The following is a 17,710-nucleotide window of genomic DNA, read 5'->3' on the forward strand; positions in this document are numbered from 1 at the left end:
TGTGACTCGAGATTGATGATTGCTGTCCTTTGGAACATTTTGTATTTTGCATCTATTAAGTTTTACATTTTATAGACTGAAGTCAGATAATGACCTCAGAAATTAAAACTTTTATATTTTTTTCCCAGAGGATTCATGGTCTGAATGATTTTTCATTACAAACTTCCAATTTTCTACGAATTTTTTCGATTTTTTAAAAACATTTTTCTATGAAAATGTTAAGAAATTAATTTCTAAACAAGGTATATATTATGTTAGAACCATTTCACATGTAGTGTAAAGAACACTCAAATATCTGAGCCATTCAGTGGAAAACAGAGCCCTATGATCAATTAGAATTTTGAAACATTATTTTAATTACTTTTTAAATTGCCTTTTTGTTTATAAATGAACATATGAATGCTTTCATACTCTAGCCCCCCCAATTAAATGTATTAAGGTAAGCACAGAAGAGATTCAAACCTTTACTAACAGTTGTTCTAATAACATTTTATTAGCAGAACATTAATTTTTGACAAATTTATTATGAAGGCTGTTGCATCAGACACAGGATGATATCCATCACTAAGCTAAATGCCATAAAATCATCTTTAAAAGCAACACTAAGCTTAATCTAGTGGGAAAACACATCCTCTGATTGGGAAGCTCATTTTATGAAGTCATTCAGGAAAGTGGAGTTGAGCTCTGGAGTAACCTCAGGACTACTGCTTCCCTGCCAGATGGGAAATCTCAGGGATGACATTTGTTCCTGAGGGGAAGGATGCTGCCCCTTTGACAGCCTGCCCCCTCCACACCAACTGCATCAGCCTTGGAGGGGGTCATGGCTCCATCCTCCCTGCAGAGGAAAGGCTGGTGCAGCAGAAATGAAGGACAGAATCTCCAGGCTGTGTTTGTGCACAGGGACAGGCAGCAGACTGACAGGGGCACACGGATATATCACAGAATCATGGAATGGCTGGGCTGGAAGGGACCCTGAGGACCATCTCATTCCAACCCCCCTCCACAAGCAGGGACATCTTCCACCAGAGCAGGCTGCTCTCACACATGCACATATAAACACAGACACACAGATCACATTTTTAATGCTGTATTTGCCTTTCCCAGAAATGCATTTTGTTTCTTTCCTTGCTGTTGCTGCTCTTCAAAACCAGTGTAATCAGGGGTAGCCCTTGGACTTTAGTGTGACCAACTGCAGACACTGCAAATCCAAGTGCCACGTGCACCTTGGGGCCACACAGTTCCTCTTGGTTCCAGTCATGGCTACAGAATGACTTGGCAGTAGTGGGGAGCCAAGGATTTCAAAAAGTACAATATCTGGTACCAAATCCAAAGTTTATGTCTGGAACTGTACACAGGCATTTGTAAGTTTTATTACCTCAAAGCATCTCTGGTGTGGTCCCTGGGCTGTAAATTCACCTGCAGCTGGAGGGCTTTGTTGTGCCACTGGAGTCTTCTGATGTATCTGATGTAAAAGAATCCTTTTTTTGTTGTTGTTCAAAGACCCAACCTCCATATGAGGCAAAGCACAGTAAATTGGGACAATTGATAAACTCACTTCAGCTGTGACAGAAACATGATTGTAGACCTACCTTCAGTCAGAAGAAATGAAACCAGAAGTTGTTTTCTAATTTTAAAAAGAAGAGGGAGAGAGAGGTATGGAGAGCATGGCATCTGGGGTATAGGAGCACATTTAATGCATTCCTGATGTTAGATGTGGTCCAAAGAAAATAGAAAATGTGTATAATGTGTTGGACCTGCCCCTACTGGCACCTCATACTGCCTGCTGACAGATACTGTATGAGGTAGAGGCCAAATGTGTCCCTCAGTGCTGTCCTGGAGGGTGCCCTGGGTCCAAGCATCCTCAGAAGTATGCACACTTCTTGTTTTGGGGAAATCCAGAAGGTTCATGGCAAACTGGACTGGAGTGGGACTAACGTGAATGATTAGAGGACAGAACCTGGAAATGAAGTGGGGAATTGTTATTTGAGAAGATAGATGTACCTGATGGAGCCACTACACTTTGGAAAACAAAGTTACTTATTCACAGACAAACAAAAGCTCATTTCTGTTGGAGAGCTAGTCCTAGTACAGTACAGTCTTTTTTTTTTTTTTTACTTTTAGGGTAGAAGTGCTTAATCTTGTGTATTTATTAAGCAACTATTCCAGCAATTTCAGTGCAATTGCATTTAGCGATGGGTTCCACATTAGTTCACAGACAAGGAATGACATTTGTAAAATAGCACAGTTTAGGCTTCCTGAGCTAACAAAAATCGTAGACCAAGCCTATTATGAAGGCATGCAGGAAAGTTAATCAAATAAAGGTGGAATGTAAGTATGCCTAACCTGCAGGCTGATAAACGCCATATGGGTGCTCTTACAGAGGAATAAAATCGCTTTCATTTTCTGCAGCTTAATTCTGTTTAAATTGCCACAAACTCCAGCCTCTTTATTCTGAGTGAAAACACATGTCCCAGGAGTTTAGCATGCTTGAACTTATGCCTGTTAACTTCACCACTTGATTATCCATAACTTTCCCAAGTCTCCCCACCCAAGCTTGCTGTTAAAACAAGTTATTGTTCCTGCTTACATCTGAAGTGTGTGAGCAGGCACAGCAACACGCTCCACACCAGCTGCACTTCAGCCATGTGGGGCCCTCCTAATGGGCGCTTTCGCCCACATTTACAAGGGTGTTAAGAAGTTAAACTCCCAAAGGGACACAGAGAGGGAACCAATTGAAAATCCTCAAAGAAACCTGACCCCTTTCTATGCACTTTTCCTGAATTTGTCCCAGGGGCACTGGGCCTACTTCTTTCTTTTATATGAAAAAGATGCAAGAATGGCAATGCACATCCAAGAAGACTATGGCAGACTAAAATTGCTGTCAAGCCTTAGTAAGAATGCTGCTTTCTGGTCCTCACCTCTACCAAATTCCTCAGAAAGATAAGCAACAAGTTGTTCTTTTGCACCTTACCTGTAAAATGTCCTTCACCATTCAGAGAAGTACTTCTCAATATACTGTTGCTGATTTAACTTTAATGTTTTGAATAGCATCATATTTCTTACCATTGAAAAATATGAGAAGTAGTAAAAAGAAACAACAAAACAAGAAAACCAGGACAGCAATAAACACAAGCTGATTCATGGCTGAGGTACCAGTCTTTTGCCCAAATTGTCTGGCATGTGTTTGATGTACAGGATGACAAGAAACTTCTCATAACAACTATTTCATTTGTGTGCTCCTAAATAGGGCAAGAATGTTCAGAAGATGTGCATCACCACTAAATAATTCACTCATTGCAGGTCTTGTTCTATGGAGCATGAAGGCAATACTGCCTTGACCTATTTTGGTGCAGACTGACATCAGATGTGGCTCCTCACCTGTGCCAGGAGTGCCCCTGGCATCACACAAACCACTTCCAACGCCACAGCCAGGCCACCTCCCTCTTCCTATATGGATGCTAATTCGAAATGCCCAGAAACAGCCTAGCAGCTGTTTATGCAGGCATCCACCCTGTGGCTCAGCCCAGGCCATCACTGCCTGCCTGCCCTGACTGATTTGCAGACAAGTGGTACTGAGAGATGAAGGCAGTGGGCAGGGTGGGCTGTGAAGCTGATGCCCCAGTGTGAGAGTATGGGGTTGGAGAAGATGTGAACAGCAGGGGTAGAGACAATATTCAGTGCCACCACCAGTGATGCCTGTCTGCTCTGGATGTGAGCAGCCCAATTGTACAGCAACGATTTCAGCATGTCTATGAGTGACTGCTCAGAAAATAATTTAGAAGTGAATGATAAAATCTATACCTGTCTACGACTCTGGTTAATAGACAGCTCCTCATTTTCATTGTTTGTAAAGGAAGTTTTACATTTTCTGTGTAATCTAGAGGAGAAAAAAATCCAAACCTACCTCTTTTGGATGAAAAAGTCTAAGCTCCATAGATACTGTTGCTATATACATCTTCATAATTCTGTAACTGGACTCTGGGTTTCCTAAGAAAATAGATCTTGGATGACAAAATCTGATTTGTTTGGAAGCGCTAGAATGATATTCATTTTATATTTTATTTATTTATGTTTTATTTCTAAAAATCTAGAATATTAGAATTTCATCAAGAATTATAGAATACAATAATTATATGACTAAAATCCCAGATTTATTTACTTTTTGCTAAATGATACTCAATTTTAATACTAAACCTTGCACCTCCTAGTAAGTTTAGATTATTTAACATGAACATATAAAATATCTTAAACCATGCCAAGATTTTGTGAGTGAGCTCAAATTCAATTTCTAAGGAGAAGCAAAAATACAGGGAACTTATGCAAGAAAACATGCATGCACTTTTGGAACACTCTGTAACCAAGAGACTATGAGAAAAGGCAAATATGTAAAAAAGAGGAGGCAGCTGAGACAAAGAATCAAGAGTTAAAAATATTTAGCTAATACCAAATATTTTTAAAAAGTGAGAGTTCAGAAGTGTTGCCTGTCTTACTGTGATATTTTTAGATTTCTTTACACTTCTGATGATCTGGAAAACTTAAAAAACTTAAGATTATTTGAAAACATACTTACTAGCTACTTAATGTATACATGCTGCACACTGTAACTGATATATGGGGCATGCCAGGGGCAGCAGCCTCTCCCCTCCCTCTCTGTCCACCACTGTGTCAGGGCATCCAGCTGTGGACACCAGCATTTTGTTGTTTCTCACTGTTCCAAACATTGTGAGATAAAAATCTCAGGAGTGCCATGGGAACACCTCTGGGAGTTATGGGCGTTATTTTGGAAATATCCAAAAGTGAAAAAGAACCTTGAGGCTTATGAGGCTGAGAGCCAGGACTCTTAGACTGCCAGCTGTGCAAGCCACATAGGTTGCTTAGCCTTTGTGTGCCAGGTTTTCAACCTCCACAAGAAGAGGAATATAAATATTTCAGATTAATATTACACATTTGCTTGTTTTAATACTCATAGTGCTTGAGATCTCTGAGTGAGAGATGCCATTTAAATATGAAAGCAGTGACAAGTGGCTTTGTCAAGCACCAAGACAAATAGAGTGGAAAAGCTTTTAAAAGGCCAACTGCAACTATTTGCACGTGAGTGCATGCAGGAAGAGAAAATCTCAGCTTGCTCAAGACAACCATGCACTTCTTGAGAGTTAATGTAAATAAATGGAATTACCCATATGAATATCATGAAGCCATATGTACTATTCTGTGGCAGAAACATAAACTACATGCTGTTTGCATTCAAATGTCACATCAAAAGATTAGGTGCACAAATTTGGATATGTAGCAGTGAAAAAATGCTTCTGGGGTACAGGAATATTAATTTATTGGTCAATCCTTCCCCAACATAGCATGTTAAAATATTAACTTTCTTTTAGTACCTATTAAACATATGATTGAAAAATGCTAATTTAATGCAACTTTTAACTCGTGTACTGCAAGTGACTTTAATTGAGTGCAGAAGTACACAATCCTGTTTTACAGTCTGACATAGTTTTCTCTGATACTTTGAGCTTGTATAAGTAGTCACTTGACTACAAATTATAACACACTTGACTTTTCACGTATAAAGGATAGCTTGAGATATTTTTAGGCTTTATTCAAACTGTGAGCAGTGCACATGCTGTATTAATATCTGTGGAAAAACTAACTTTCAGAAAACTCCAGTGTTTTCTCACTATAAGTATTCTCTTCTTTTTTTTGAAAACAAAATAAGAAAATATGCAGTCTTGTGGTTATATGACTGTATTTCCACAAGTTTTGATATGTGTTTTTCTGTTGCAGTTGTTACTTTAGAAAGAGCTGATGGGAATGACAGAGCAGAACAATATATCCTAGAACTATATATCTTTTTGTGGGCAGAAACACCATGATGATAAAATAACAAAATTGAAATATGATACAACTTTTGAAAACATTAGAAAACCCCCATTGCTCTTCTCTTTGACAAGTTTGTCACAAAGGTGAGACTTAAACAAGATAGTCCATATTAATAGGCTCCAGATACTCAATATTAGTAGGCAGTGATGAACAACAAGGTTCCTGCTCTCTCCTCACATCCCAGGGTGTTCAGGGGAAAGCAGCCCTACAAAGCCAATACACTGAATTCTCTTCCATACACTTAATACTCACTTGCTTGGTGCTTTGAAGTTAATGGAGTTATTCTGGAGTTAATTGGGTTTAACTCAGAGGAAAATTGCACCCACTAGAACGAGCGCTAATACAAAAGGCTTTGGAAGCCGGCCTGCATTGCTGATCAGAGATTATAGTGCAGCAGAAAAGGACCTCTTAGAAAACAAGAAACAGGAGGCTGATGCACAGGAAACTTGCCCACTCTTTCGAAATGGCAGTTGTATCCCATACTGTAGTGGGGAGGCACTCAGCACCACTCTCCACCAGTTCCAATCAGTTTTCTTCTCGGTTCCTTGCCACAAAAGTGATGTGTATGATGTAGGACAAACAAAAGAGAACTGTTAAAGTGGTTAGCACAGGTCTGGGATAATGGGATAATGGTTACAGGGATCAGAATTAGTTAATCATATCTAATGCCTTGAAATTATACATGCAACTGTGCTGAAAAAAATAGATCTGGAAAATACATTTTATTGCATGTTGTTTGAAAATCTGTCCCCAAGTTAAAAGACAACATCAGTTCTAGCTTCTCACAGTAACATTGGATCAGTTGCTCAAAACAGTTTCTGTGATCTCCAAGAGTGGTGCCACCAGCTATACCCTAAATTTCTTCCATGGTTACTGACTGCATTTGCATAGTAATTGCATTTAGAGTACAGTATGCAAGCCCACATAAGGTGCCCCAAATAAAATTAACTCCTAAGATTTTTTATATCCTTCAAATGAATGCATATTAACCAGCAAGGTGTTATCTTTCCCATACTGACTCATTTCCCTCTTCAGGAAGGATCACTGTGTAACCCATTGACTTTCTCCATGGCTATTGGCAGCTATAAGAAAGATTTCTTGCACTAACAATAAGACAGGTGCCCTGGGAATTGGGATACATTCATGTTGCTTTATACATTTGTGGAGAATTTAATCTGTAATTACTGGTGATGGCAATTTTCTGCAGAGTGCAGGAGGAAGCATCAGATGTAAAACCTGCTCAACACTTTCTCCTGTTGGGCTGTTACTTTCTCTTTCCTAGACTGAAAGGAAAAAAATGGGCAGCTGGTAATTTTTCAAATACTCCACATCGAGTTCACATTAGACTCACTGCTAGCATTGCCAGCAGGGAGCACTTTTCCTTTCAAGATGAACTATGAACAAAGTACACACTTTTGGTTGTACGTGTTCTTGCTTAGCAAATAACTGATGCTGGGTGCCAAAAGTCTCTCATAAGAGCAAAGACACATGATGGTCATTTAGGCCATAATGGCCATTCGAGCTATCCTAAAATTATCTCTGAAGGCTGAAGAAGCAGTTGCACTTCCTTCTCTATAGACCTTGACTGTGAAATTACACAGGCAGCTTTTCTCTTCTGTTTGACACCCGAGTGTAACTGCTACCCTGCCACAGCTGCAGGCTGGGTCCACGTACCTGCAGATAGAAACCAAGAGGGTTTAGTGCACCAGCAAGGACTGCAAAGGCTTTTGTCCCTCCCTGTGTCACCTATGGTTGGCACAGCATGTCTCTCATGCCAAATGACCAGACCTAGTCAGGTGGCCATAGAGGTAGACTGAACATGATCCCAAAATGTTGACTTCACATAAGGGCTTCAGGAAGGGTTTTTAGCTGTGGAATCACAATGGGCTTTCTATTTCTATTGGTTTTCCATTAGTCAAGACTGATAGAACAATATTTTTTGTCTGGTAACGACAGGAGACCCAGTCCATGCCTGCCATATGCTGACTTGGTTCTGAACATTGTTGACTTCCAAAGTGGACAGATGTAATCCAGTCAGCTGAGAAATAACATCAGCTCTGGAGAGGAGAATGTAAAATTCAGGCTGGTTCAAGAGACAGCAGCTGACCTGCAATGAGAATGAAAGTGGGCAAATAAATCATTGTGATGTCGGCAGACTCTGACCTGACCTTCCTCAGTCCCAACAGACTCATTCCAGATTATTTGCAAGATGACTTATTTCTAAAAAGCCACATGGCCACATTTGCACAGGAGGAATTCACATCAGCACAATGCATTATGCAAACTCAGATACAAACCCTGTGCCCAGCTGCAGGGCAGGCCCTAAACTGGGTACAGTCCAATTTTGGGTTAGAAACCATATATGCTGCTGCAGTGCAAATGTTCATATGCACCTCTGCTACATATCTGCTGCTGAAAGGCTACTTGAACAAATCTGAATCTGCTCGTGCAGTTTTCTCTACGTTGTTCAATATCACAAAAGGAGAGTTTTCTCTGGGATTCCCTCCTTCGAGAGACCAAAGTCTCTCAGTTATCAATGCTCTCTGGCTAAAATTCAGGAGTCCTCTCTGTCATTGCTTTCCCACAGCAGTAACTTTAATAATAATAATTAAACTACATGAATTATGTGCCTTTCCCTCCTTCCCATGTTGTGCAAGAGAACCAAAAATCTATGGTAGACTCATTTAATTCTCTAAAACACTCAGAACACTACGAAGAGGAGCACAATGCAAATGCCTTGGAAGATGAGGTTAGATAGGTGTGATACCCGGGTGTCACTGGGAATAATGGAGGTTTTTTTAATTGGGGTGGTTAAAGGAATCTGAAATGAGACCATGGTGTGCATTTTCTCTGAGCAATTATTCAAACTGCAGTTGAGAGCTCTGCCAAAGTTTTCAATCTGTCACTCCTATGTCCTGACTTCCCACTGCTCATCCTTTGACAATTACAGAAACAAAAGCTTCTGGAGATCTCAGGACTGGGCAGCACCATGACTTACATCAGACTATCTGGGTAGGAGGATGGCCAACTTTCTGTTGGGAGTTTGAGGCTCTGAAGACAGAGGGAGCTAAGAAATGAGACTAAATGATTTCATTTGTAGTGTGCTATTGACTATTTGCCCTCATCCTACTGCTTTTTCAAGCACAGGCATGGAGGGGCTGGTTGTGGGAAAGTAAGCAGATGTGATACTTCCAGTTGATTCTAAACTGTTTTGAGACAGAGCTTAGATTACCTTCCCAGGTCACCTCCAGAGCATCCCAGGGTTCTCCTTTGGGATTTATGACACCTCCAGGACATCTTTGACCTTTGGTTGCCAAAGTATAGGGATTGTGAGACCAGACAGAGACTGTCCAGCCCCCTGTCCAGCCCAGGCTTCTCCTACTGGGTGCCGCTTTCAAGCAATAGTACAGCAGAGCATGAACTGAGACGTGGAAAGCAATGCCAGAGCCTGTGGTATGAATCCATCCTTAATTCCCTAGGAGAAAATCTACCTAGATCCTGGAATGTTTCCAGGCATAGGAATGTTTGTGCTACCAAACTGCTCAAATGTTGTCCAGCACAGCTAACACCTCCCAGACAAGTCCCAAGCTCTGCTGGGGTGTTAATATGGGCAGGAACCACTCAAAATGCTGGCTACATGCAGCCACTCCTTTTTGCAGGTAAAGGCTATTTAATGCTATGGACATAAGCTACTCTGTAGTAGCTGAAACCAGTGCTAGAGAATGAGGCAGGCACTATTAATCCAGCAGAGCTTAATTCACTAGCTCTAGTACAACAAGGAATAAGAAAAAAACAAAACAAAACAAAAACCAAAAAAACCCCAAAAAACAACAAAAAGCTTTTGTTGAGCACTTGGGCATGTTTTGGGTGGAGCTTGCTTTCTTCTCTGATTAATGAATGTTAACTACTTATCCTTGGCTGAATTCCTACTGAGTCACTTTACGTATTTCAAATACACCCTGTCCAATCTACCTGCCTTTTAAAAATAGCCTCCTTTCTAAAATCTTTCTATGTTTTGAACTTCTTAGCATTGATGATATTCACATTTTCTCATTTATTTCATCCCAGTTTTAATACTCTGCCATATCTTCTGACTTCACTCCTCACTCTTTCTAACTCTCCCTACCCCTATTTCTACCTGTACCTACAGATTGATCCATACTTATATATATTTTCATTTCCTCTTATGCTTCTTGGTTTTTCCAATTTCTTGCAATATTTTCTTCTGATTTTTGTATTGCTTCCTGTAGTGTATTCCTTGTTGCTCCTTTCATAATGTCACCTTTTCATCTTGACCCCTCATTCCTTTCTGTACTGATAGTTTTCCTTCATTATTACAGTTACTTAATACTAGAAAAGTTTGCAGAAATATTCCTTATCCTTGCTTTTGATAATAACAATAGTCCTTTATCTTATCCTTGTTTCTTGTGCTTTAACCAGGTCTGGCTGTAAATAGCAGTACAAAAAGAACAATAGGATAATGATGGTATAGAAAAGTCCGAGCCATACGAATGATGTGATATATGAACACTGTGTGGTATTTAAGTCTAACATGCACTCTGGTAAAAATTGATCTGCAGGCATTCTCTTGATTTGACCATTAGACTCCCGAAATTCCCTTTGATTTCAATGTGACCCCATATGTATGAACTTTCAGGTCTGTGTACAGTCCAAACAGACCTCCAGAAAGATTTTGGAGTCTGGGAAGGACAAATCATAGTGAAGGACCTTAGGTCATAAATTTCTTTATCTGTAAACATGAAGCTGCATGCATTAAATCTCAAATAACTTCAAATCATAGCCTAATCAGGGCACATCAGGGCATATTTAATTATAACATCTATAAGCTGCTGCACACCAGGAATATTTGAAAATATGTGGGGGTTTTTTTCCTTTCCCTGTAAAATGCATTTGAAAGCAATAAATACTTCTTGAAATTCAGGACTATTTCCATATAAACAGTTTTTAGAGAAACCTGGTAGGTATGAGAAATAAAGCAGACCTGTCAAGTTTCCCTGGTCAGTAGGAGCCAGATTATTGCTGTCCAGTTCATCCACAAAAGCTGGCTGATATGACATCTTCTGGCACTGGAAGATTCATATTCTCTTTAATTTTTTTCAGAATAAATACTGTCCAAGCAGGACGAAGCCCGCACAGCACGAACAAAGAACATGCTATATTTAAGAGGTCATGTCTGACTTTGAACATATGGTAACGATTCTTGAAGTCAGAAATAAAATGTAATGCTTGTAATATGGCATGTAATACTTTCTGTATTCCACCAAATTACCAGGGAGACAGATTGTGCTTTTCTGAGTATACTGACAAATGTCCCTCCTCATTATGATTTTGCCCTTTTTCTATTGCCATATCGTTATTCTTTTTCTTTTGTAATCCAGTGTGTAATTTAGATGACTGCATTCTTTGGCAACATTAAATATTTTCAGGATTGCTTAGAAAATTATCAGATATTTATTATTCTTCAGACATAATGAATTCACCAGTAGAAATACATACCTCAAGGGGAGCCACCCATTGCATTTAGCCAAACCAGCCAACCATTCCAAAGGCAATAAAATAGCATTTACCACCAGGAAAAAAGTGTGACGTTTATTTCTAATGAGATTTCCAAGCTGAATCTTGTTGGCAGCCATTTTACATTTGTGATGCTAATAATGTGGGGACCTGAGTAGGAACCTTAGTTTAATAATTAGTTGCTGTTTTCTTTTTATAATCTTTTTCTATGTGATTTTAGCACAGAAGCACACTTCCCTGGGGTTTCTTGTTGTTTGTGGCAGGGCATTTGTGTGGCAGTAGTAGAGGCAGAGCCTTAGCTGAGCTGATTAACAAACAGGATCCATGAGCTTGTGCCTGAAAAACAAAAAATGGGAAGGCCCACATAGCACAACCTATGTGTACTTATTTTCCCAAAGGAAGAAAAAACTGTTCTGTTGAGATGTCAGCTCCCCACACAGCTCCAACTCAGTGGCCAATGCTCCTGAAAAACCCTCTGCATCTGCTGGGACATTTCTGTTGCCCCTCTACCACTGGCTTGCACCTTCCTCATGGCAGCACCGCTCTTTCCCATCTTTCCCTTTGTGAAGCAGCATCAGCTGGGAGAAACCATGAGATGCAGAAACAGAAGAGCCTTCCACATTTCTAGGGATTCCTCCTCCTTTCAATGACAAAAGGAACCAGCAACTTGACTCCATACAGAAGGAAATGAGAAATGGGTACTGTTTGGGCCAGAGAAAACATGATCAGAGGAAAGATAATTCCCACCACCACAGGAAAGGTTGGGAGAATTTCTTTGGCAGGCATCAATACAGGAGAACATGTCAGATTGTTGGGGTGGTTCCTTCTGGTAGTCAAAACCTATTAAACCTTTGCACGTCCCCCCAAACCTGGGAAAGGAGGAGGTCTCAGCAGGCAATTAATTGAGTCCACTGCTTGAGAGAGGAAGTGGGACTCCAATTGTGTGGTTTATTTTTTTTTTCTTTCTAATGAAGAAACCTAATTAAAATGATAGGAATTTCCTGGGGAAATTCTCAGCCTTTTCATTTTTTAAGGGCCTTTGTATTATAAAAGGTGTTTGAAGTCCTTGAATTTTTACCCTTTAGCCACCTTTAATCTAATTTATAATCTCTTAATAGCCTTAATTGAGTTCTGAATACTTTAAATTATTAAACATCTTGGAGGGATTATGATTTCTATTTCTGATTATACAAAATAGTATCAATTGCCCAACAACATCCCCTCCCCCTCATTTATGTCAAATAAAGCTACCAGGGATATAAGGCATATACTTTAAGGCCAGGATATTTGCATTTGAAACACTTTTTAAAGACTTGTGCTTTCAAGCAGGTTGAAGAAGACGAGTGGTAAGAAATGAGGGAACAGCAAGATCCCAATGTAGGCCCTAAGTCACTGGAGGCTCATTTCTGTCACATTTGCTGTGTAGGTAGAGGCTACCATGGAGCAAGCAGTGGCCAGCTGCCAGGGGGCAGTGGGCCATGCAGACCCCCGAGGCACAGGCAGGACAGCCACCTGCTTTTCTCAGCTGGGATGGGCCTTCTTCCCATCCCCATGCCTTCCAAACCCCTTGCTCCACTGCCAGGGACAACTGCTCAGATTTAGACCCCAGTCTAAATCAGCTTGACTCTTCAACTGCAACTAAGCCCCTTTGCTCCTCTAAACTTTCTCATCTGCTCCATGCCTAGCCTTCTCAGAGACTTACTACCTTACTGTGCCTCTGATCATAAACCTTCCTCTTCCTCTGCTTGCCCACAGCCCCTGGAAACAAGGCTATTTGTTATTTCCCTCCCTCTAAGTATCTTCCCCCCCTCCCCTTGGGAGATGCCAGCCCTGGCAGGGCAGCAGCCTTTGCCCTGCTGAGGCACCAGTGCAGGCACCACTGTGAAGGCAAAAAGGCCCTGGGGAGCAGGGGATGCACAGCAGCCCTCCCCATAAGGAGAACAACAACTTGCTTTACACCTTGCTGCTGGCTGTGGAATAAAATACTCTCTAGAATGCACATATGGCATCCAAAGCAGATATTTGCAGCGTGAGCTAGTACCAGTGGAAAAGCTTGACTCTTATCAAGCATCATTTTTAAAAACAGGAATTTGCTATCAAAAGACAAACTTAATGTAAATAAAATATTAGCTTTTTTTCCACTTTGCTTGCCTTTTGTTTATTTTATTCCAACTGTTTTTATTAGACCTTAGCTTTAGTTACCGTTAATATGCCTCCACTTGTTTTCATCTTCCACCTGAAAAACAGCTTTAACATCCAGCACCAGAAACAACACATTTTGATAGCTAAATTTGCTTCCCTAGCTTCAGGACAAGATTTAAAATTGTCATTTCTGAGCATCTTGCATGTTTTCTAGATGCACTAGCAAAAAGTCCACGAAGTTTCTGAGGAACCCACAGTTATGCTTGTAACTCATCACGGATATCCACTGTAGAGTCTGGCTTTATATATATATTTAAAATAAATGACTATTCAGTATACTATTCTAACTAGTGTTAGAACCTGGATCTAGCTGCCACCATTATTCAGGATGAGCAGTGCTCTACTTCAGTTGTCCTATTGATTAAATATGCACAAAAAGTACATTATTAGCCAGACTTGAACTATTTACTGGTGTTATTTTCAATCTGTATTGCTGTAGCAGCTACGATTGGCAGCTGAGCTGTAGGGAGGTTGTTTTTTTGATAATGTACCATGACAGAAAAGCAGGATCTTCTGTGAGCTTGCAGTCTGAGGTGCTGATCCAGGAGATGTGTGTGCTCAGACTTACCTGCTGAAGTTGTCCATCCACATGCATGGCTGCTCAGAGAATAGATATGTAAGCATGTATGTAGTTTTATACTTCTGTGTTCAGACTTACAGTTCAATTTTAAACTTATTCCTGTTCTTTTCATTTTTCTTTCAATATTGAATTTTATTGTTACTTACTTTTACATTTACAACCTCATATATGCTTTCCTAAGAAGAACATGTATATTTAGACATATTTTTAAACATAGTGATTTTTTATGATCTATATGGATCAGAGTAATTCTAAAAGATGAGTTAAGACATAATTCTGTAGTTCAGTGTCTCTGTAGGACACTGTCCCATGTGCTTAATGTAAAAGGCCTGACTCATACAAGTGTGCTAGTGAGATGAAGGCCACTAAACTGAAAGATGAAAACAGCCAAAAGACGCTGGTTAAGGCATTTTGGCTGAAACACTTTAATTTTAGAAGGTCAGCATAAAAAGTCATTCTGCTCTCCTTCTTACCCTAGAAAGAGAGAACAATAATAAAATCAGACAGCAATAAATTTAGAGCAAATTAAAAAAATATCTTTATGTAGCACATGTCCTGACTATATAATTCATTGCTGTAATAGGTCACCAAGTTAAATACCATGGATGGATAATTTTATCATTACTCCTGAGCCAAGTCCTCCCCATCATAGCCAAGCCAACAATCTTCAGTGAAACTAAAACAAGATCTGAGTAAAACAGCGGGATTTACCCCAGTATTTATGCTATGGCTATGCTCTGTGAGAAGAACTATAAAGGTAATTAGATTCTATGCCCAGCACCTCATCTGTTTACTGAAGTGGAAGAGTGAACTGCCTTTTACCACCCCATAATTTCATAAAACCTCCATAAAGGGGCTTTAAAGTAATACATACTGACCATGGGGACAGTCCTGGGTCACAGATGCTTTAGTGAAAAACTTGCTGTAGCTACAAATTACGCTGGCAAGCTATAGAAATCCCAGGGCATGCATAATGATGAATTATAGGACTACATACATATTTACTGAGAACCTACTTCCCCTGTCCTCACCTACAAAGAACTTTTCCGCCCAATGGGAATTACATGATGACGTTATAAATTACATGCCAGGCTTCAGTCTGATCTTGCATATTTATACTTTTAAACCTTTCAAACCACTGGTTCCTAATTAAAATTATGACATGCTCTTTCAACAACAATAACTCAGTATATAAGAATCCTGCATACCTTTCAAACTTTTCACACGGAAAAAAGTCAGCCTTCGTTTGCAAGTGAGTTTATTGTTTCTGTGGCTTTAAGTAACACAACCTCTTTAGAAGCAGACGGCCTCGGCACTGTGCTGGCAGGAATGTGACACAGGAGACACGAGTCTAGAGCTAAATTCGAGGGAAATTACAGTGTGCAAGCCCCAGTCTGCAGTAAAAGGAAGATTTTTCTCAAAGATAAATATGTACAACCTTTAAAGTGAGAGCCAAGTCGACCTAACAGTGGTGGGGAACCTCTGCCCGGGTCTCCGGGGAGAGGTATTACCAGCCTATGGGTGCTTTACTGCCCCTCATCACTGCTGCCTCAGCCTCACACACCAAAGTGGGAAAGCTTCTGGCACTGCCCATGCGGCAGAAAGGACGTGATTCCTTTCCTATAACCTCTTCAGGACTGAGGGAATCCTCTTTTTTCCTCACATACAGATATTAAATGTCAGTATCAGCAGTCAGCCTTCAGCAGCCAATGCTGTCAGAGGGAACATCTCGATGGTCATTGCCTCAGCCTTGGCAGGATAAACAGGGTGAATGCAAATGCAGGCAAAACCGTACATTGGCAAACGTACCAGCAGGAAAATCACCTTTAGCACTATCCTCTGCCTGGAGCTCTAGAGGGAGATGCCACCTACCCAGAGCAGTGGCTTCTAGGAAGGGTGCCAGAAAAGGGTGCTGCAGCCATCCTGGGAGGAATCCTTCTGCACTTAGGAAGGGTTCCTACCAAAAGCCACTGTGCCTCAGTGCCATGGGAATTGCCTTTTTTTGGGTAACTTCCAGGATGATGCATCCTGAGGAGACAGAACGAGGAGAAAATGAACAGCTCCAGCAATGCTGACCCGCTGCAGGGATGGTGGATTTCCACACCTGCAGCCTCCACACGTTCGTGGTGCAGCCCGCAGGACAGGGAGGGCACGCGAGCACCTGCGCTGCTCTCTCCATGCTGTAATCGCCAGGGTCCTACCCCCGTTCTGCTGGGCTGACTTCTCTCCAGTTCGCCCCATTGCCGCACCCTCGCCGTGAGATGGGCAAACAACAAGGTTTGGAGGAGGCAAACAAGGAGGGGAGGCAGCTCCCCTCCTCTGCCTCCCCTGCCCGGGCCGCCCGCACACCGCGGGCAAACGCCGCCAGCCCATCGGTGCTGCTGGCACGGCTCCCTCGGGGCGCCCGGCGATACCGTCCATCACTGCCGTTTCACTCTCTCGCTCAAAAAAATAAAAAAATTAAAAAAAAAAAGGAGAAAAAAATTACTTTTCCCGCCCACGCAGCGATGCTTAATTCAGGGGAAATAAAATCCAACAAACCCACACCCCAAGCGCCAGCTCGGTGCCGCTGGCTGCGCTCCCCCGCAGGCTCCCCCGCTGCCCGGCCCGCCGGGAGCAGGTGCTCGGCGCTGCCGCCGCCCCAGACCCCCTCCCGCCGGCGGCGGCACCTTGCGAGTCATCCCGGCTCCCCCCCCCCGCCCCAGGCGGCCGTCGGGTGTCGCTTCCCATTTCACTTGGAGATATTTTCGGGTAGCAGGAGCCGCCTCGTCATTTCCGCCAGGAGAAAAAGACACCGGCGCGGCAGCCGCGTCCGCGGAGAGCCGCGGGAGCCGCCGGGGACCAGAGCGGGCAGAGCCGAGCCGTGCCTCGCTCGCCGCCGCCCAGGACCGACCTCTCGGCGGGGCCGGCGGCCGCCGCTGCCCGCGGGTTCGCGGGGGCGGGAGGCGTCGGAGCGTGCCGCCCCCTTCTCCCCCTTCCTCCTCCTCCTCCTCCTCCCCCTCCCCGCCGAGCCGGCAACATGAACTGAAATCCCCAGAGAGGCACAGAGGCGGCGAGCGAGCGAGCGGAGCGGAGGCAAGCGGGGATACAGTGGCTCTCTCCTCCCGCCGCCGGGATTCCGGGCAGCGCGGTCCCTCCGCCCTGCACAGCCTCGCCCCGAGCCCGGAGAGCGGCGGCCGCCCGAGCCCCGCGCCCCCGAGCCGCCCATGGCCCTCATCATGGAACCCGTCAGTAAGTGGTCGCCGAGCCAGGTCGTCGACTGGATGAAAGGTGAGGAGCGGTGCGGGGGCTGCGCGGTGCCCTCTCCCATCACCCCCTCACCCCGCCCCGCAGGTGCGGGGAGCTCCGCGGCTTCCCCCGCGCCGGGATCCCGCCTCCCCGGCAGCGCCGCTGCCCCCACGCTTTGCCTGGGGCTGGGAAGGGGGGCAGGAGGCCGTCGGGGCCGCGTCGCTGGGGCCGGGGGCCCCGCTGCCCCCTGCCCCGGGCTCGGAGCGGGGGCGGCGGCTGGCG

General features: G+C 42.9%; 1 protein-coding gene across 5 annotated transcripts in view; it reads left to right on the forward strand.

Annotated features, from left to right (window-relative positions):
* Window positions 1–17,338: 17,338 nt before the first annotated feature.
* The window catches only part of CNKSR2 (connector enhancer of kinase suppressor of Ras 2), a 206,980-nt gene continuing 206,608 nt past the window's right edge, over window positions 17,339–17,710 (forward strand). For all 5 annotated transcript variants that reach the window (XM_063392931.1, XM_063392932.1, XM_063392933.1 and 2 more), the window contains exon 1: window positions 17,339–17,470. In XM_063392931.1, the coding sequence (XP_063249001.1) occupies window positions 17,407–17,470 (64 nt within the window). In that variant the 5' untranslated portion in view covers window positions 17,339–17,406. The remainder of the gene's footprint in view (window positions 17,471–17,710) is intronic.

This window comes from Prinia subflava, chromosome 3 (assembly GCF_021018805.1).
Source record: "Prinia subflava isolate CZ2003 ecotype Zambia chromosome 3, Cam_Psub_1.2, whole genome shotgun sequence".
Taxonomy (NCBI): Eukaryota; Metazoa; Chordata; class Aves; order Passeriformes; family Cisticolidae; genus Prinia; species Prinia subflava.